Genomic DNA, 22,114 nt, shown 5'->3' on the forward strand with positions numbered 1-22,114 from the left:
TTTTAATATTACCAGAATAAAAATTTACCAAAAAATTCAGTACTTACCTGCGTTTCATTAAAGTAGGTACCTACCTATTTATTATTATTATTATTATTATAATTTGTAGATTTATTTGTATTATGAGTTTCCTCATAATTTCACGAAAAGCACATGAAAACCTCATTATTTTTATTTGAGTACGTTTGTTAATCACTAAACATTAAAACTATTTAAAACACAGGGGTGATCATTTTGCCTTTATAAGATTAATAAATAAGACAAAATTGTACCAACATAATGAAGTGCCCTATGCTTCGTGGGCGTGGACGAGTGGAATATTATAATCAATAATATAAAACATCTCTTAAATAGAGAACTATCCTAAGTTGCATAAAAGTATTTTTTTTACTATTCGTGTTATGTTTTTTTATTCAATATCTATTTTGTGTTTTTTAGTACTAATTTCGCCATGGATAAAGTTCTCAATTTAAATAAGTAGCTATTCTATACATTCTTCTTTCCATGTTCGCTCCCTAGGTGGAGCATATGGCCAACACGAGACGTCTCCAAGTCACTCTGTCACGCGCCATCTCCTTAGCTTCCTCCCAGGTTAGTCCGGCGTCTCCAAGATTCGCTGATTATAGTTGTACATATTCCATACATTACTCATCCAAAAATTTAAAAGAAAATACTACAAAATGACTGAGGGAACTCACTATAAATAAAGTTTAATTGCATCCCCTGTATTGTTTCCATATTCGCAGATAGAAAAGTTCTGCATTAAGGTGTCTAGGTTTTTCTTCCCATATATGATGTAGTATTCATGGTTAGTATGTTAAACGCCATGGGGGGCACCGGTGACCTCGCCTGTGTTGGACCGCAGCGCCATGAGGGGCACCAGTGACCTCAATCAAGACATATATTCAAAATGCTTTTACTATGAGATCCATCATCAAATAAAAAATTAAATAAACAAAATATATTATATTTGAGTGAACGCTGTTTTTCAGATTCAGATTTAGATTCAATTTATTCAATAATTACTATATAAATTACAAACTAATATTTAAGGTGTATACAGTAAAAAAACAAATTAAAAAGTAAGCAAGAAGACTCTTGTTAAATGTGTAGAAGAATCCCGCTTCGGAAAACTCCTTCGGGCACATGGAACAGATCAATATCCAATGAGATATTGTTCAACATAGCGGTAGCTCTTCCTACAGGCATGACCATCGGCAGGTTGGTCCTGTGTATAGGAATGTGAAACAATCTATGCCGACGCTGTCTTAGGTAACTATCGGGAACATACAGACCAATGCTCCGGATAATTTCAGGATTATCGATCATACCGCGCAACAATCGAAAAAAATGCGTAATCAAATACACATTCCTTCTAGTCTCTAAACTATTGTAGCCAAGCATACCCTAGAGAAACTCGATCTGATGAAATGTGCTCCCTCAAATCATTGTATGACAGAATTAAAAACGAAGATATAAGAAAGGAATGTAAGGCTGAACGAGGAATAATTGAAAAGATTAGGAAGAGTTCTTTGCGGTAGTATGGACATGTGGAGCAAATGGATAACAAGAGAATGACTAAGAAAATATATGTGGCGAATGTGAGAGGGAAAACAGAACGAGGAGACCGAAAAAGACTTGGCACGATCAGATCAATCAGAACCTAAAATCTGGTGGTGTCAAAAGTCTGCTTAATCGGACATGTATGACTAGATGTATGGACGTGAAGGAGGCGAGGAGTGTGTCAGGACAGAAGAGTGTGGCGTTCCATCATCTCTGCCTACCCCTGCGGTGAAACGGCGTGATGGTAGAAGCAGTATTATATTTTTGAAATACGTAAATTACGGATTTTTTTTGTGAAATTCAAAATTAACAAATTTTAGTATTGGCGTTTAATGTGTTAAGGATGTGCTCTGCAACCTTTTCCCACCTACGACACACCAAAACTCTTCCTAGAATTCTGCGGCACACCAAAAGCTAAGATATATATGTAGATAAAAAATAGACCATTGAAAAAACTACTTTCTTATAATAATTATTCATTCCTGCATTTTGTCAGCCTCCGTAGTGTAATGGTCAGCACGCTCGGCTACCGTACTGAAAGTCCCGGGTTCGATTCCCAGGGGGGGTCAAATAAATATAAGTGATTTTTTCACTCTTATATTTATTCAATATTTAACCTTGGACTGGTATCGGATGCGGAGGGCTAATCACCTTTCCTTCGTGTGTTAACGATCAAGATAACACTGCGTTTATATGATGCAGTGCCCTATGCACCATTGGGATGCGGATAAGGGTTTGAATGAACATTTCAAAAAATACACAAAATGATTAAAATTAATTTGTCATTGTGTATATATATAATGAATATTTATAAAAAGTAAAATACATTATTTTGGCCGCCTCACACCTGTATCCGGCACGCGGCGCACCGGTGGAGCACTGTGTTAAGGAATGAAAAAAGGATGGGAAGGGTTCGAATTAAAAACGAACATTTGAAATAATTTATTTTTAATACATTCAGTGTGAGCATTGTATTTGTTACAATTACATATAAATTAAAAAATCCATTCACCCCAATCGATTTCCTCGAGTTCTTTCAAGATGGCCGTTCATACAGGCAGCAAGTTAATTCATAGACACCATTTTTCATATTATAATATCATCGTCACCACCGTCTATTGTTCCAAAACAAATGTTTGTATTTTTATTTGTTTTTTTTGTTTTTGTAAATATTAATTTTATATCAACCATGCAGTACAAAAAATTGCATAACATTAAAATTCATATCTGAAAATCTAATATATTATTTATAATATCAAGTATTATGCTTATTGAAAACATTTAGCTGTGATTTTTATGCGAGTCAAACGAAAATGAAAAAATATTTATTTATAGAAGAAAACATTTTCGTGAAATAAAAATCAAATGGATGTATTTTAATAAATTTTGTGCGCTGTCTTTCTTAATTTACTTTTTTTTTTAATATGCAAAAAATATATACCACTCGTATTTTCAAAAATTCAATTCAAGAAAATTTTTGACTTTTAAAATGTGAATTATTCGAAAAATAATAAAGATAAATAAATATTTGAAACAAAATAAATTAACAATATCACTTTTGATGGATAAAAATAATAATTATCAACAGTACGACTAATTATACTTAATTGTAATTACTTTCTAGACATTTCTGTATTGACTATATTACATAATATCGAAAGCATTGAATCTAAATTCATGAAATATCCTCAGAAAGCAATTTTCTTCTTCTTCTTTCTTTCAGTAATTTCAGGGAGATGTACATTTTATACATTTCATTGCATATTATTTAAGAACGAACATAATAAAACCATACAAAAATAAACTCTTTTGTCACATTAAAATATCAGAGATCCATAATACCATGTGTTTTGAGGAATAACGGAAAAAAATAAACATTTTTTTGAATGTTTTTATGAAGTTTGTTGACAATGATTGTTTCGTGTTAAAAAAGACATGTGTTTCGAGGTTTTTTCCACGCTATTAGTAATTTAGATCACTGATGACTCCACTTCTAGATTAATATCAACATCTCAAAGACTAGCGAAAATTACACAAAATCATGTGTAGGACCATATATTTTTTTTCTCACAAATTGTTGATTTGCTCCACTAAGGGTGGAGACTGACTGGAGCCATTTCGTCGTAACGTAACGTCGTAACATCGCTAGCGGCGAGCATCAGCGAGCATCCGAAACTATGGATGGAGCGCTTGGCTCGCTGTACTGACTATACGAATGCTCGCATCGTAACCACAAGATAATCACATTATCTTCATGAGATTCACAACGAAGACAACACTGTTTTTATAAAGATAGTGTTCTATGAATGGGCGCAGATAATAATCATAGAAGAGTCAACAGAGCTTTAACTTTTTAAGATTTTTTATTTATTTATTTTTAAAGTTTTTCCTCAAAAACACAATACATACAAACTAGAAATTTTAAATCACTTTTAGTTAAATAAGTACTTGAAAAAGAATATTATTACTGCAATGATATTTTTTTTTAAAAGGTTTTCTTTGTTATTTGGCAATTCGAAGACTTGACACAATGACTGCAGTAATATTTTGTGGCAAAAACCATATTTTACATCATTTATTTATATATTACACTGTAAATATAATAATTTTGCAATTGTTACTTGGTAAATACCACTATTTCTTGAAATGTATTGTGTTTTGATGCATTGAAACATGTGACACAATAGATTTTAAGAAAAAGTGGTACATATTTGCAAAGTAAAACTTAAATTAAAAATGGATAGATCACAAAGTGACTGCCAAATCGATTAATTAAAAATCAATATTTATTTAGATTAAGCACCTTTGTGGTAGTATTTGACAAAAATGGCACTGTATAAATTATCCAAAACTATTGTGACCATACTTTTAAGTGTCCACAGAATGATCAATAAGATGACAATGTTTTTGTGAATGTTGCAGATCATTACAACAATTTGAGTATATCAGAGGTCATTAGTGATGAATGTTTGCCGTGATGGAAAATTATGTGAAATTTGTCTAAAATCAGTATTTATCTCTGGTGTTAGGCATTATTTTGTCTATGGTGATAAAGCAGCTGTCAATTTTTTCTGAATCAAAACTTGTTTTTAAATAGATTGAATACTATGCTTTATTTATTAAAAATAATATCTAATGCTGTAAATCTTGATTGAGAAATAAGACTTTATACAATTTCCAATAATCCAGAGTTATAAAATTAAAATCAAAAGATTGCATTCTTTTATCAATTGACTCCAAAACATTCATGTGCCGAATTGATATGCATCAATTAAAACTAACCAATCATAAAAACATACTGTCAATCTTTATTGATGAAGCCGGGACCCATAAGTGTATTAAGGACCTCTGTGAAAAGAAATGCAATTAAATAAATACATATATTCTTCACTCTTTCCAGGCAGGTACGATAAATTCAAAATAAATAAATAAAAAAGATCTCCGTGTTAAAATTAGAATAACCACACGTTAAATAATTATCCTTAAACCTAACCGCAAACAATTGTACAAGCTTTTGCAACAATAAATTGACATATATTCCGATACAAAAAGCGCATGTAATATTTTATTTCTTTCAACGTATCTCAAAGAACATGGCATCCTTATTTACTAGTAACATTTAATATTAAGACATTCATGGCGACACACTGGATAAAATGTAGGCTTTGACAACGGATCTGACCGCATAATACTTCAAATTTTATCATTTTGCCCTTTAAAACACTGCCTGGGGGTTTTCGGAAATTTCGAATAGTCAAAAGATGTTGAAAAACAATTTTATTTAACCCTTACTGGTCCAATGTCGAATCTCATTCGACATCGATTTTTTGCTCTTAGGTCTCATGTCGGATGTTATTCAACATTTTTTCATCATTAGTATTATTTATTTAAATTCCAAGCTTACATTTTTGTCACTCGTACTATTACAACAGTATGTGGAGCAGGGGACAAAAGATTTTTTTCCAATCGGATTGTAACTGTCTACCTAGATTTTTTTTTTTAATTTTGGGGGACCGGAAAGGGTTAATTAAATGTGTATTTTGATAATGTTTTAAGTTCACTAAATGCAAATTCAGAGGAAATGTCTCAATTTGGCAAGAGACATTTGTACATTCGGAGTTTTCTTTTTTTTCACTTTAAAATTTCCAGTGTCACCATTTATTATATTTTCTATAATTCCAAACCTTGAGGTGAAGTGCGCAGGCCTTTAAGACAGTTTTATTATTATTAATTACTGCACAGTAAAATTGCACAGTCGCAAAACTGCACAGTCAAAAGATTACTTTGATTAACACATTGTTAGCGGGAAACGCTTAAAAGCTTCATGTTGGTAGAGTGCGAAGGACACTTATAAGCGATCTATTTGCTTACTTTTGGTAGAGCGCGACAGACGACAAAAAATACTGTACAGATCAGAATCGGGTTTACGGTTACTTATGATTAGATTACTTGTGATTAGTATAGGACTAGTATACGATAATTAGAGTCACGGATGATGAAAAAACCGCCCGACAACAATGTGTTAAGTCTTGTACATACTGGCATTTCTTGGTGGAACTGCATAACATATAAAAATTTAAAAAATATATAAAGTTATTGATTTACTATATGAAAGATTAGTTGCGGAGGTTTTCATCAAAAAGTTATATTTCCAATATTGCACAAAAAATATTTCAATGCAAATCGGTTCTGTTTACTGTATTCTATCGAAATCTTAATTAAAGTTGCGACAAAACGTGACCAATCCTGCGTTAAACCAATATGAAATCATTAAATCGCACCAAAACTTAACAATTTTACAAACTAGAATTCCTGATTACTTATATCATTTATAATGGAAATGTAACGTTTTGGTGAGAATCTCCACAGTTGTAAATCACAACTGGGTGAATAAATAAGCTTAAAGTGACAACGGATCTCAAGTGGCCTTTGACAGAGTTCGGCTGTCCAAATTTAAAACACAGTAAGGGACATTTTTTTTTGTAGTACGTTTTTTTTGCATTTATGGACTAAGTAGACTATACTTAGTTCAAAAATGCAAAAAAAACGTACTACAAAAAAAATTTCCCTTACTGTGTTTTAAATTTGGACAGCCGAGTTGTCAAAAGGCAAAATGACGAAATATTATGCGGATGTTTATTCGACCCTTTTCGATATTCCTTCTAAATAATCAGTCTAGACTTTCCCTAGCACGATCTATCCTAACCTAACCTAACCTAGAATCTTTTAATTTACAACTCCTGTGGCGGCCTCCTACGACCGCTGAAAATCATTAAGAAACACTTATTATCTCATTGTTGCACATTTATGTTCCGTTACAAAACACCAAGTTAAAAATCGCATTTGGCTCTTACAAACGTGATCCAAATACCTTCGTAAAAATGTTTGACTCGTCACATCTTAGTCATTTTAATATTTTTAGGAAATCTTACACAGATTTATGATATTTTAGACAATTTGATATCCATATATATGTATATATACACAAATATAAAATTGTAAACACGTTATTTTAAAACACCTATATAACTGCCTATTTGAGAATTGTAAAGTAGTAAAAACAGTCTTGTCGCAAAATAATCATTAAAAATTATTTATAAAGATTGAAAATTACTTTGTTAAATGTTCCCACACTATAAACTAACTAATAATGGTAAATTTCAACTTTTAATATGGAAAAACAGTTTGATACATTTTTGGGATATTAAATTTAAGAATATCTTCAAAATATTAGTATATAATCACTCACCGAGGTTTTTTCTACCGGTTTCGAGTTGTACCCATCTCTTCATCAGGACAAACACTACAACAGCATGCAAACAACACTACACGTCACTACCATAATACTATTCGCACACTTACAACTACACAAAATATTAATCACATATACAGTTGTAAGTGTGTGAATATGTAGTGCTATAGAAGACTAACACGCATAGACCTTCAGTGCATGTTATTCTTTGAGTTGACCAAAAACACATGTGATAACATTTTGTGAAGTTGTAAGTGTGTGAATTTTTGTCCGCCTCCGTAGTGTAATGGTCAGCACGCTCGGCTACCGTTCTGAAGGTCCCGGGTTCGATTCCCAAGGGGGGTAAAATAAATATAAGTGATTTATTCACTGTAATATTTATTCAATACTACCATGGACTGGTACCTGAAGCGGAGGCCTGATCACCTTTCCTTCATGTGTAAACGATCAAGACTGCGTTTATATGACACAGTGCCCTATGCATCATTGGGGTGCGAAAAAGGGTTTTATTATTATTATTTAAGTGTGTGAATAGTGCTATGGTAGTGACATATAGTATTGTTTGCATGCTGGTGTAGTGATTGTCCTTAGAAGAGACGGGTACATCTTCAAACCGGTAGACTTAAAATCTCAGTGAATGGTTATATACTAACATTACAAACATTTTGTAAAAATTACTGAACCAAAAATTTAATATATTCTACTTTAATTTAGTATAAATTCACTGTATTCTGCTACAAATTCTGCTACAATGAGTTGTAATTTATAAGGCTGACAAAAAATCTTCATTGCTTTCTTCATTTACCTAATATGAAATTCATATTTGTACAGTAAAATCCGGGATTTTGCAAAATATGATTTTTTTATAAATTCTGGTCTCTAACAACAATTTAACAAAGTACAATTCAATCTTTAAAGATAATAAAACCTACTAAACACAATGACACTGGTTTTGAAATTATATTATTACTTATTTGAAATAAATATTATGATTGGAATGCAGCTTTACATTAATGCAGCTCAAGCTCACAAAATCCTTGTAAATATAGCTCAAGTTTATAAGATTCTGTCAAATATAGCACAGATTTGAATGATTCTCTTGAATATAGCTTAGAGATAGGAGCTGAACATATTTTATAATAAGTTATTGTAGATCTTTCCAGCAAACTCATTTTTTTTTAATCACTAGCATTTTTTTTAATGTTTAATTTTTGAGAAAACAGAAATAGGTATTTTTAATTATAAAATAAATATCGTGAGTATACTGGCAAAAAACGTGAACTCTTAAATCCCTGTTTGAATAATCCCTGTTATGTAAAGCTTTTAGCCTGAATAAAATACCCGCTATTAGACTTAACCGGATCCACGCGGCTCGCATAACCGTATGTGTTTTAACAAAACATGCCCCATACGCGGCTGACATAAGCGTTTGTGTTTTTACATTGGTCCAAGTTTCGAACCTCAGTTCAACTTAGAGGGATTTTTTCATGGTGTGGAACTTTGGATAAAATAATACGTCAATCCTTGGCCTTATGACATCTGTTGAAATATCTGACTAATAATTTGTAACATCACAAGGATAAATAAAAGAACAGATCCCTGATTTTTCTTGCGGTCGGTAATTAGTCCGCGCCATAATCATGCCCTATATCTGTCTCACTCTTGACGCTACGCATCGCCAGTGGGTAAGAGTGACACACGATGCTTGCTTTGATTTATTTATGTTACGATCTAATTTGTTTATATTACGATATATTTCAAGAATAATGTGACACACGTGTATTATAGAGTACCAAAAAGGCACAATGAATCCTATTGAACGTTTTTGTTAAGGAAAATAAATCGTTTCTTAACTAAATACATGATAAAAGTAATCATTTAAAAAACGGCAAAATACCGCCGCGCACGGGCGTCTCTTAGGAACAAAGTTAACGCAGTTAAAAGGTTAAATTTGAATTTACTTTTTGCCAGTTTATAGAACATTGGAAAACTTTATAATATGCATCATCAAGTCGAAATTGCATATTTTCGAGTTAATGTTTTTTGCCAGTACACCCACCACATGTATATAGCACGCTGCTAACTAAAACTGTAACTAATTCAATTAAAAAATGGCACCAAATACACATAAATATAGTATAAATAATAAAAATACTCGGCCAAAATAATATTTCTATTTTTGTTAATCACTCAAAATACTAGATTTAATAATACTATGGCAAAAAAGATACAAAAATCTGTCCATTGAATGTTTAAAAAAACAATGTTGAACTTATTTTTCTAACTGCTTTCTTGTACTATCTTAATATTTTCAAATCACATCAATTTTAACTATACCTTTATACAAAGAGATTCAAGAAACAAATCATGTGTTTTATTTCAGATATATCTGAGAACAACTACGTTTACGATAGTAATTGAAGAGTATAAAAACAAGTGCGGAAGCGCCCACAAAAATAGGCAATTTTTATAAAAAAAAATACAATAAAATCATTGGTTAAACTTGTATACTCAAATAATATGTTTTGGTATCCAGCTTTGCAAATTCTAGTGTACTTATACGATGTGCAATTTTGCAAAAGTTATTTTAAATTAGAGAATTAATAATGTTATGATTATATTATATGTATATTTAAGTAATTATATATACATAAAGATACTTAAGTAATTCCCTCTAAGATATAAAACCCTTAATAGGCAAAATCATCATTATGATTTCAATGTGACATATTTTATTTTCGCCTCCGTAGTGTAATGGTCAGCACGCTCGGCTACCGTTCTGGAGGTCCCGGGTTCGATTCCCAGGGAAGGGTTAAATAAATATTAGTGATTTTTTATTTCTAATATTTATTCAATATTATCCTGGACTGGTAACTTAAGCGGAGGGCTGATCACCTTTCCTTCATGTGTTAACGATCAAGATAACACTGCGTTTATATGATGCAGTGCCCTATGCACCACTGGGGTGCGGATAAGGGTTTGATTGATTGATTGATTGATATTTTATAAAAATGCAGAATCAATGCCAACTGTATAAAAAATGTCTATTCCACTTTTAGACTATGGCAATAACAAAAAACAATAGCGTTGTGAAAATTGCATAGCTAATATTTTTCAGTTGCAGTGATTGCCTGTAAATGATGCAAATGGACACTTCCGCATCTGTTTTAAGCACGCAATTCAATTAAAAATTAGATATTCAACACCGATTGATTAATAATTTAAATTTGAATACATACATTATGTACATTATTTATCGTAAGTGCATATTTTGTAATAAACAATATATTGAGATATTGTCAATACAAGGAACAAAGCGTCATTTGAATTTTACACCAATTAAATAAATAAACCTTGCTATTACAAGTACAAAAAATGCACTCTTTCCGATTGCACAAAATCATATAAATTGCATAATTTCAAATAATAAATAGTTCACAAAATTTTTATTAGCAATATGTAGCAAAATTCACAAAGCACGTATAATCCAAGGTACATACATCGATAATGACTAAAAATCCCTACAGACACCTCTCCGCAGGTCACTGCAGCTAATAAGAGTAGATAAAAACACATCGAGGATTCAAATCAAATCCGTTACAGTAGATTACAAAATTATTCCTATGAAGACCATTCACATTCAAAATGTACATATATATTTTTTAAATGACATTCTAGCCGCTTTAATTCGTTGAAATCCCTCCATATTTTTACAATAATCCAATTGTTCATTTCCTCGGGACATATTTTTCAAACAATTGTATATGCTTATTAATTCAATATAAATATAACAAGATTCTCACATTTTTAGCTGATAAATTCTGCCAGTAATTGTTTTAAACACGGAGTGTTAAACGCATTGGCGATGTTTTAAAAACATATTTTATTATATAAATTATATAATAAAATTTTGAAGCAGAATTTCATTTATTTCTTTGTTTATCTCATCAGATAAGCCTAAAAAACACCAATATCTACTTTTTAAATTTGACAATCAAGCCAAAATCATTCTTCATTATATTTGACTGTGTTCTTATTATTTTCCCATCTATTTCGACACGTTTTCACATGCTGTATATGTATTTTAATTTGATAATATTTTCTATCTGCGAAAAACAATTGAAATGAGCCGAAGCAGTCGACGTATTTACAGTTACACTTCCAAAATGGTAAATATACGGTTTTTTGACCAAACGACTGGGTTTTCAATAGCTACTAAGATGCTGATGGCATTTTCTGCGTAATTATCTTTAAATAACGTAAACATAAGTGATGTAACACAATCAAAATTTGATTGAAAAACTGTCAGTATTTTGGACTAGTCTATTCCGTTTTGCTTTGATAAAGAATCGCTTTCATAAAAGGACCGCATTCGGGTCAAAATCTAGAGAAAACCGACATTAATACTGTAATTTCACACAACTATGGTCCAAACAGCTGTTTGACATCTGATACACGAGATCTCAAGATGAATTAAATTCAAGACCGGCACCATGAACAAGTTAGAGGCATTTCAAATAAGGTTGCATCGTAGAATGCTGCACATTTCATGGACCGATGTGGTCAGCAACGCGAATTTCCTTCAAAGAGCAAGAGTAGAAGGACAGTTGCTGACCGATTTCCTATCTGGGGCATGTGCTTAGGAAAAAAGTATAAGCTATGCACCTCTCCTGGCTCCTGAATATACGAGATTGGACGGGGATGAGAATAGTTGAAGTGCTGTTTATAGGTGGCCTAGACAGAGGCACATTCTCTCAAGTGATATTCGACACGTGAAGAAGAAGATAAGCCACCTGCCTTAAGACAATAACAAAAATCCAAAAATATAGGGCACTTTTGGAATATACAATAGTTATGTGAAATTATAGTACCGTGGACAGCAGAAAATAAACTAAAACTATGGCATTTTATTCCATTTTGGTCTATTTTTTCAAAACATGTGATGGTATACAAGGTAGGATTGTAAAGCTTCCTTTCAACAAGGAATGGGAAGAAAACACCAACTTTAAACATTACAAATACAAGGGAGGATTATAAGGCTTCCTATCAACAAGAAACGGGAAGAAAAAACCAACTTTAAACATCACAATCACCAGAAAACCAACCGTCAGTAATTCCGGACTGTTCCGTTCCCTTCCGGTCTCCGTGGACAGCACTGCAAGCAAGTCGACAAGTGTGAGGAGCGGCGGAACGGCCGCTCGTGCGGGTCCGGCTTCAGTAGAGGTCCTGGAAGAGGACCAGGCCCCAGCGCTCCCCCGCTCAGACCATGACCGCAGCTTCCTGGCCGCAGAACAGGAAGGGGAACTGGTCGATCATGGTCTGCAGGATGTCCTCCAGGTAGGGCCGCGTGGCCTCGAAGCGAGCCATGTCGCTGAACTGCACCGGCAGCAGCGTCGGCCACCAGCAGATGGCCAGGTTCTTTGAGTCCATCGAGTTCAGCTTGGAGTTGTCCGCTATCCTGGAAGTTCACATTCTTTGTGTATCACAGTACCAAGATATCGAGGCAACAAATACAAATCGACAGCCCCTACGTAAAGTACTCTATCTGCAAATCTGTTACTTTACAGGAGAGAGCTTAGAAGATTTTTTCAACATATTTTTTTAAAAAAAAATTAATGGTTTTATATGAAATTCTAAACTAGTATTATACATTCAAAAACACGATAAAATAATATATTTAATCGTTTTAAAACTTTATGCTTTGTAAAAATTAAGTAGTAGGCGTTTTAAGAGTTCAGTTATTTCGAAAATTCGAAGTAGATAGCGTCTTATACACCTGAAAACTAGGCGTAATTTATTTTATATATATATATATATTTTTTTGTTTATATTTGTAGATAACAGATAAAATGATAATTATTTACTTATATTAGATATCAAGATGGACCACAAGAATTTTACAATGGAGACCTTGAGAGACTGACCGGAGCATTTCATCGTAACGTAATGTCGTAACGTCCCTCGCGGCGGGCGCTCCGACTATGGATGGAGCACTCGGCTCGCTGTAGTGACTGTACGAATGCTCGCATCGTAACATGTGATGTTACGACGAAATGGCTACGGGCAGTCCCCACCATTGGGAGAACAAAAGAGGTCTCAGAAGACCCTAAAAGAGATGGTTTGACGACATAGTTGCTGTGGGGGGTAGAAACTGGCTGCAAGCAGCAACCGACCGGAAGAAATGGAAAGATGGGGAAGAAGCCTATATCCAGCAGTGGAGATCAGAGGGCTCATGAAGAAGAATAAGAAGATATCAAGTGGTGCATAATTATAAAGTGACTTCTCAACCAGAATAAAGTTGTTATTTTTTAAGACATTACATTAGATTACAAGCATAAAATAATAAGTTCTAACGCATACCTGACAAAGTGGTGGAAGATGTACTTGAGGACGGCACGCTGGTGCTGCGGCAGGCGCTCAGCGATGAGCGCTCTCAATGCCAAGAGACGCCCGCTGCGGTCCGTGTTGCCCAGAGATCCTGCGCAAACATAATTTTAATTAGCAAAACAAAAAACACAAATTCATAATTTAATTATTTTTTTAAAATTATTTATTTGGCAGTCACCCAGTGAAAGGATGTTTCTGCCAGTGTCAAGTATTGTTTTTATTTACAAACAAAATAATAATAGAAAATAATAATAACAATTAATACAAAATTTCATAGTTTAAATGCAGCTTTATCATATTATAAATTATGACCGCAATTCTAGAATTAGGTTCAGAAAGAAGGGTGGATATACTTGGGTGGGGAGTTGGACATTATTTATTGATTCGGAATTAACTTTGTGCAGTGACATGTTGATAATTATTTATAATACATTACTTTTATATATTAATTTTTATTATGTTTTACTTTTCACCTGTAGATGAAAAGATCTGTTAGTTTTCGAAACTAGCCGTGTGTAATGAAATAAAACTCATTAAGTGGTTATACAAGTGTTTCATTATAAAAAATAATTCATAATTTCATTTTAGCACTCACTTTGCGGTAAAATCTATCCATTTTGAATTGGTAAATATCACTTATTCTTTCTATCTATCTATTGTGACAAATTTTTTCTTTATTACGTCATACCTGCAATATCTTCCAATTCCTGCATTGTAGTTTCATCAAACAGTGGCGGTAACCTCTTGGAGAAGAAGTCCTTCAGAGCAGTTGCTACGGCGTTAACGGGAATGTCCAGTTGTTGTATCGAGATATTCGGATCTGAAGAGAAACCACACTGTGTCATTCAATCTGAAGGCAGACTCGGTACTGCTATTGTAAAAACTGACTTCACATCAGTACAGCGCTGTCGTGCCAGTGCTGACTTCAATATTCACGGTGTTTATTTGGAAGTCAGTACTGGCTTGCCTTATATTTGAAGTCAGTAACTGACTCAATGCAAATCTGCCTTAACTATGGTATTTTACAGACTATAAGATATTTTTTTTTCTTTAAACAATTGCCTCCAATATTCAGGTGAGTCTTATACTCAAAATTAATAAAAAAAAAGTCAAATATTTGATTTTAAATTCCCTATAGTTTTAAACATGGCGTTTTTTTCAGGGATTTCCAGGGATTTTTTTCATAAATGTTTTTTTAAGATACTTTGTGGCACATTTTATAAAACTATTCAAAATTAAACTAAAACATTGATTATAACCACTTTTATTTTTGGTTCTTTTCTCCAACATTATCTTCAGGGATGGATATGTACATATCCATCCCTGAAATGACAAGGCGCTTGTCGAAACCGGTTGGAGAAAAGTACCAAAAATAAAAGTGGTCAAAAACAAGTTTTATTATTATTTCATACAATTTTACGGATCAGTTCGGTTTTATAAAATTAAATAAATTGAATTGAATAAATTGAAAATTGAATTGAATTGAAATAAATTGAATTGAATATAAGTCTGGCTTTGCTATCGAATCATAAAAATTGTAAATATGATATTCTTTAGAAAATTGTTTCAAAATTTAGGTGTGTCTTATAGTCCATAAAATATGGCAACCAAAATTTAAAAAAGACTGAATAATTGAATTCATATATAAGAACTAATTCTCTTCGTTATATGAACTGTTGTATACATTCTAGAACAGCTCATTCTTCTAGATTGTAAACATTGTCATCTCAAAGATTACCTTCATCAAAGTTTTTGAACAGGAGATCCACGTGGGCTCTGTTTCCGGGAACTCGGTAGATGCCTTCGGCTCCCAGACCCTCAGCCTCTATGAAGCTCACACACTTTTCTAGGAACAACGGGACTCCATTGTTGCCCTGTAATAATCAAATGTAATATAAATCTACACATATTTAACAAAGAGAAAAAATTAACTTTTTTGTGATGTTTTGCATATATGATTCAGACATATCGCCCACTCTTTTCAAGAACGTCATAAATCGAAAATCGACAATTTTCAAATGTGCATGTTTTCGGAATGCCCAAAAAATGTACTATATCCCAGCAAAAGGGGCATATTTTTAACTTAATATTTACCCGCTACAGGGCAGAAAATGTTGTTTTTGCATTTTGAAGGAAAGGTAGTGTTTAATTATTTTTTTTTTAAATATATTAAATATTTCTCTAATAGAGAAAAAACCTTCAGGTTTTACCTAAAGAGATCTGTTGCACAGTAAAAAGTTCAATAAGTGGCTTGATATTTATTTTTAATACATTTTACTATATTTTTAAACATTAAAAACATTCTCCTGAAAAATCAAGTTTTTGATTTATGACGTTCTTGAAAGGAGTGAGCAATATCTTAGTGGATCTTCTATATATTATATAGTAAAACCATAGCTATATGGTTTTTTTCACTTTTATTTTATTTGTACAGTAATGACGAAACCCATTTATTAGTCAAATAAAATAAAAGTGGAAAAAGCTATATTGTTGCTGTTTTATTATATCCATGAAAAAATTGAAGAAATAATTTTGGGTCCATGGATGATAATGTCTTCAGTTATATAAATAGTCATATTGGGTTGATGCAAAAGTTATGACCGTTTTTTATGATCCCAGGTAAAAAATTTTTTTTTTCATAAATTATGAATAGTATCTTCTTTTTTATGATTCCATTGTATAAAGGATGCTTTCCCTCTACTTTCTATTCAGTTTTGGCTTAGCCAGAGTACAGTAATGACCCGTTGTATTTTTTCAAAATGTCGCTCGATAAAGTGCATTTACGTCATTGTTTACTTTATGAATTCCATAAAGACAATACAGCGAGTGTGGCAACCAAAAACATTTGTGAAGTGTATGGAGCAGATGTCATCAAAGTCCGACAGGTACGAAGTTGGTTTACAAAATTCCGATCTGGAGATTTTTCACTCATTGATAAACCACGTACCGGGCGGCCATTGAAGTCCGATGATGACAAGTTAAAAGTCATAATTGACACCAATCCACGTCTAACCATCAGGGAGATTGTGTCAATGATGGGAGTCAACCAAACAACCGTATTAAGATATTTGAAGCGTATGGAAATGGTTTCGCGGTACGACGTTAGGATACCTCATCAATTGTCGGGTGCCAATTTATTGGATTGTGTTTCAAGGTGCGTTGCTTTGAGTGCTAAACAAAAACATGAACCTTTTTTGCATCGTTTGGTGACGGGAGATGAGAAATGGGTCGTGTACAACAACGTGACAAGAAAAAGACATTGGGCTATACCTGGACAAGCCCCATTAACAACTTCGAAGGCCGAAATCCATAAAAAAAGTTATACTTTGTGTTTGGTGGGATAAAAAGGGTTTTGTGTATTTTAAACTCTTGGAACACAATCAGACAAGTACAGCAGAACGATATTGTCAGCAATTATCCAAATTGAACATGGACCTTCAAAAGGATAGACCAGAATTGGTGAACAGAAAAGGTGTAGTGTTTAATCACGACAACGCGCGACCATATGTGGCTATGATGACCCAACACAAGCTAAATGAGTTAAACTGGGATGTTATCAAGCATCCACCGTATTCTCCAGATCTTGCTCTTTCTGATTTTTATTTATTCCGATCACTGCAAGAAAAATTAAATGATGAAAAAATTTATACAATAGAGCAGGTAAAAACATCCCTTACTTCATTTTTCGCAACAAAATCCACGGAATTTTTTACTACTGGTATTGATAAGTTAATAGAAAGATGGGAGAAGGTTAAAAGAACTGGTGGAAATAATAAAATTTATTAAATAAATAATACATATAAAAATAAAAAATAAAAAAATTATATGTAAAAAACGGTCAAAACTTTTGCATCAACCCAATATAAAGATATAAACCTATTCATAGTCATAAAGAGATATGAACTTATCCAGTCATAAAAAGATATGGAAGCATTCATGTATTTTTTCAAATAATAAAAGCATTGTTTACTTTGTGGTATGGCAATATAACAGTCTCCTTATCATTCATCCTTCACTTTGTGTGATAAGTGGTACTACACAAAGGGATTCATGATAAGGAGAGTGTTAGATGTAAATTTAATTAATTAATTTAGTCATACAAAGATAAAAAGTTATTCATTCAATATTGAGATAAAACATCCGGAAGATACACTCACCTGTGGTCCCCAGCCTTGACTATTGGGAACAGCGTTCTGACTAGCATTTTTCTTTGAATCCTTGGATTTTGACCAATCCTGGAACAAAGAGAATCAGATCACTGCGAGTCTTACCTCTGCAATTAATTTTACCTACCACCTTCTAAAAATAATCATAATAGGAAAAGATATAGGGGCTATATTGAAAGCTGTCCCACCGCATGCCCAGATCTGATACAGAAGCATCTAGACTTCCTGACAAATCTGCTCTTGCAAAGCAATTTTTTTTAAAACTAAGTTTCGAATTTTATTGAAAATGTGAAACAATATGAAATTGTATCCCGATTTTACTGTGAATTTACATTTAAAAGCTTTCAATATACCTGTCACTGCCAATCTAAATAAATACAAGTTTGTAAATCTGTCACCAAATTTTCTAGAAATATTTAAATATTTAAAAAAAAACAGAATATACAACTTAATATGTAGACGCTAAAAATCAGTGTTTGGTTTTTATATTTAAAATATAAACAAAGAATCAAACCCGAGGCCTCCAGCACAGTAAGCAAACCAGTTTACCACTACACTGCGCAGGCAGACAAATAAATAATAAATAATATCTCATTGTTTTTTTGATTCTGCGTCAATTGACAAGCCGACAGTTTTGGAAATGAAGCAGTAACAGACCTTGGGATGCTGCGGATGAAGTCTACCCCAGCCTGTCCTTCTAGGCCTTCCCGTGTCATTTTCCTGAGCAGAGGATTCCTTGCAGGATGACAACTGCAAAAAAATAGCATTGAAACAAATGAGAATACACTTATTATTATTTTTTTTTGACATCTCATCAAAGATGAAGAAGAATATGGAAGTCTGGGCATTTACGGGGCTGACGACCGTCATAGGCTGGTTTAAGTGATCACTTTACACACGTGTATATGATGGTCGTCAGCCCCGTAAATGCCCAGACTTCCATATTCTTCTTCATCTTTGATGAGATTTAAAAAATAATATAAAAATAACTCCTGTATTGGAGATTGATTTGATTTCAAATCCACCTCCGTAGTGTAATGGTCAGCACGCTCGGCTACCGTTCTGGAGGTCCTGGGTTCAATTCCCAGAGGGGGGTCAAAAAATATTTTGATTTCGAAAAATAAGTGATTTTTTCACTGAAATATTTATTCAATATTATCCTGGACAGGTACCTGAATCGGAAGGCTGATCACCTTTCCTTCATGTTCAACGATCAAAATAACACTGAGTTTATACGACGCAGTGCCCTATGCACCATTGGGATGCGGACAAGGGTTTTATTATTATTATTTAATTGGAGATAATCCACACTTTGTGAACCAGTATTTGGACACACTCAAAATGTTATCATAAAGGTAACTTACTTGGTCATCCATATCACATGAGGTGTAGGGTACAGAGGGGGGGGTGGTATTATGCAGCAGGTTGTATCCAACCCTTGTAGGGGGAGGACCCCCCGCTCCCTCTCCGCCGCTACCCTCACTGGATTCCTCCTTCCCTGTAAGAAAAAAAATAGATCATAATATTATTTATTATGGCGCCTATACAATGCCTGCATTGCTCCTGTTCTCTTATATGGCTGAGAAATATGGCACCTTACAAAGGCCCAGAGCAGCTGTGTACTGAGCTTTGAGAATAGGTGTCTGCGGAGAATTTTAGGCGTGCGGTGGTTTGACTTTGTGAGGAATGATGAGATAAGGCGTAGGACGCAGCAAATCTTGGTCACAACTGTCGCCAAGAAAAGGCGACTCAGTTGGCTTGGCCATGTACTCCGCATGCCTCCTGAGAGCCTTAATCAAGCTTGCCTCTTTTACAAGGCATCAGGCTCGCGCCTCCCAGGACGACCGCTGCTGACAATTCGTCGGCAGTTCTCGTCAGAACTTCGGGAAGCGGATCTGACTTGGGAGGATGCAAGGGAGCTGGCAGCCGACAGAAAAGCCTGGAGAGTGTAACTTGGTATGAAACATCTATCGTTCTTGAAGTCTGAGCATCTCAGGGCTTACGATCTAACATTTGGCTGGCTCACCTGATTTGATCAAACTTTCAAAGGAGATGCAAGGAAATTATTCGCAATAAGTAGTCTTCATATGGATACCTTACTTTCAAATGATATTTTATCAAATAATAAAATCCTTGTTAAGTGTGAAATTAAGTTTTATATTATTTATTATTATTTTTTTTTTTTTAAACCCTCATCCGCACCCAATGGTGCATAGGGCACTGCGTCGTTTAAACGCAGTGTTATCTTGATCGTTTACTCATGAAGGAAAGGTGATCAGCCTTCCGCTTCAGGTACCAGTCCAGGGTAATATTTAATAAATATTAGAGTGAAAAAATCACTTATATTTATTTGACCCCCCCCCCTGGGAATCGAACCCGGGACCTCAAGAACGGTAGCGGAGCGTGCTGACCATTACACTACGGAGGCGGACGTATTATTCAGTAGTCCGGCATTAACTTTTTTTTTTTAATTAAATATTTTCACAATACCATTTATTGATTCATTACACATGACTATTTTCTAAAACTAAAGTTGTTTTCATAGACAGATAATTAGTAAAACTTGTAATTACCTATCGATGAAAACAACTGTAGTTTTCAAAACTGGTGTGTAATGAAACAAAACTCAATAAATGGTATAAAAGAAGTGTTTAGTAATAAAAAAAATTAAGTTTTATTAAGTGTGCCCGTAATTTAACAAAGGTCTAAAATTATAATTAAGGTGTACTAGAATTGCAAACAGTTTTGGCTCTCGAGAATTTTTTTAACTGTTGAAATGTGCAAATATTTTTATAAATAAATATTAGTGATTTTTTTTCACTGTAATATTTATTCAATATAACCCTGGACTGGTACCTGAAGCGGAGGGCTGATCACCTTTCCTGTGTTAACACATTGTAGTCGGGCGCTTCGAACAATAGACTCTAGCCTATAGCGGACGTTTTTCGCGATTAGCGCAAAAATATATCGCTTTCTTAAAATTGACACAATTTCTAAACCAAATAATATTTTCAATCGAAATTTTCAAAGAAATCATATTTGACATTTGATCATCAAAAATAAATTATAATCATAATTTTAATTAAGTATTCCGTATTTCACAATTTTAGAAGCATTGTAAACTCTAAAAAATAGTCTTCTCCTCCGAGGTATCATTCCCTATACAATGCTAATATATTAAAATAATAAAATACCAAACAGGAAACAAAACAGTGCGAGCGGTATGAAAAATAGTCCAATACGTGAAATGACTCAAACTAAACTGGAGATTGAGATCGCATAAAAACTCTAGATTTCTGGCGATGCCTTTTCAAGCGACACACTAGCCAATCCGGACAAGGCATCTCAAATAACGTCAACAGACTGTCGCCTAGCACCCAGGTAGCAGATTACCCTTCAACGCGTTTTATTTCACGCTGATAACAAACCCGTATATTGCCGTTTCCCGCCGATAACCGACAGTCCACAAAAACGGCAAATGCCGTGTCCCGCCGACAACTTGTTAATGATCAAGTGTTAACGCAGTATTATCTTGATCATATGTTAGTGATCAAGATAACACTGCGTTTATATGATGCAGTGCCCTATGCACCATAGGGTGCGGATAAGGGTTTGAATGTGCAAATTTGGCTCTTTGGCTAGTAAGTTTGCCGACCACTGGTCTAGATCATATCTCCTGAGAAAGGCCATCAAGTGATACTCCGTGGCATCATGTTCAAGCGACCCTGGCAATCCGTCGGCAGTTCTCTGAGCTAGCTAGGAAGTATCCAAAGGACATGGGGGCCTGCAGAAAAGTCTGGAGCCAGTCTGTGAACACTGTAGGATCTACACAGGGAGGAGGCGTGTGTAAAGTAAAATTAACAGTGGATCGTAAGGACATACCGGCATCTCTCGCTCTGTAGCCGCTGGGTAGTTCAGGAGGTCCTACGAACACTCCCAGTCTGGGGGCGCGTGGAGCCGGCACTGCTACCAACCTGGAAAAAAGAGCAAAATTGTTGCAAGTCAACTGCGAAAACTAACCAAGTAAAATTTTTTAACCATCTAATGCTATTGAGTGAGCAGTATGAGTCTTATCGCGCCAACCCGAACACTGCTCGCGTGTTTCAACTTGTTTGCCTTACATAAGATAAACAAGGGTGAAACACGCAAAGGAACTGAAACTGACAATTTTTTATTTATGACGTTTTTGAAAGGAGTGAGCGATTTGTATAACATATTTAAAATAATAAATAAAAGATATGGGATG

The 22,114-nt window shown here is 34.0% G+C and overlaps 1 protein-coding gene across 8 annotated transcripts in view; it reads right to left on the bottom strand.

The window, feature by feature from the left end:
* Nucleotides 1–11,299: 11,299 nt before the first annotated feature.
* Nucleotides 11,300–22,114, bottom strand: part of RhoGAPp190 (Rho GTPase-activating protein 190) — a 43,291-nt gene continuing 32,476 nt past the window's right edge. For all 8 annotated transcript variants that reach the window (XM_088264104.1, XM_088264101.1, XM_088264097.1 and 5 more), the window contains 8 exons: nucleotides 21,751–21,842; nucleotides 19,233–19,366; nucleotides 18,526–18,618; nucleotides 17,860–17,937; nucleotides 15,441–15,576; nucleotides 14,391–14,522; nucleotides 13,676–13,793; nucleotides 11,300–12,773 (listed from right to left, as the gene is read on the bottom strand). In XM_088264104.1, coding sequence (XP_088120230.1) covers nucleotides 12,575–12,773; nucleotides 13,676–13,793; nucleotides 14,391–14,522; nucleotides 15,441–15,576; nucleotides 17,860–17,937; nucleotides 18,526–18,618; nucleotides 19,233–19,366; nucleotides 21,751–21,842 — 982 coding nt within the window. In that variant the 3' untranslated portion in view covers nucleotides 11,300–12,574. The remainder of the gene's footprint in view (nucleotides 12,774–13,675; nucleotides 13,794–14,390; nucleotides 14,523–15,440; nucleotides 15,577–17,859; nucleotides 17,938–18,525; nucleotides 18,619–19,232; nucleotides 19,367–21,750; nucleotides 21,843–22,114) is intronic.

The sequence above is a fragment of the Brachycentrus maculatus genome, unplaced genomic scaffold, assembly GCF_059751285.1.
Source record: "Brachycentrus maculatus isolate JH-2025_06_01 unplaced genomic scaffold, ASM5975128v1 h1tg000216l, whole genome shotgun sequence".
NCBI lineage: Eukaryota > Metazoa > Arthropoda > Insecta > Trichoptera > Brachycentridae > Brachycentrus > Brachycentrus maculatus.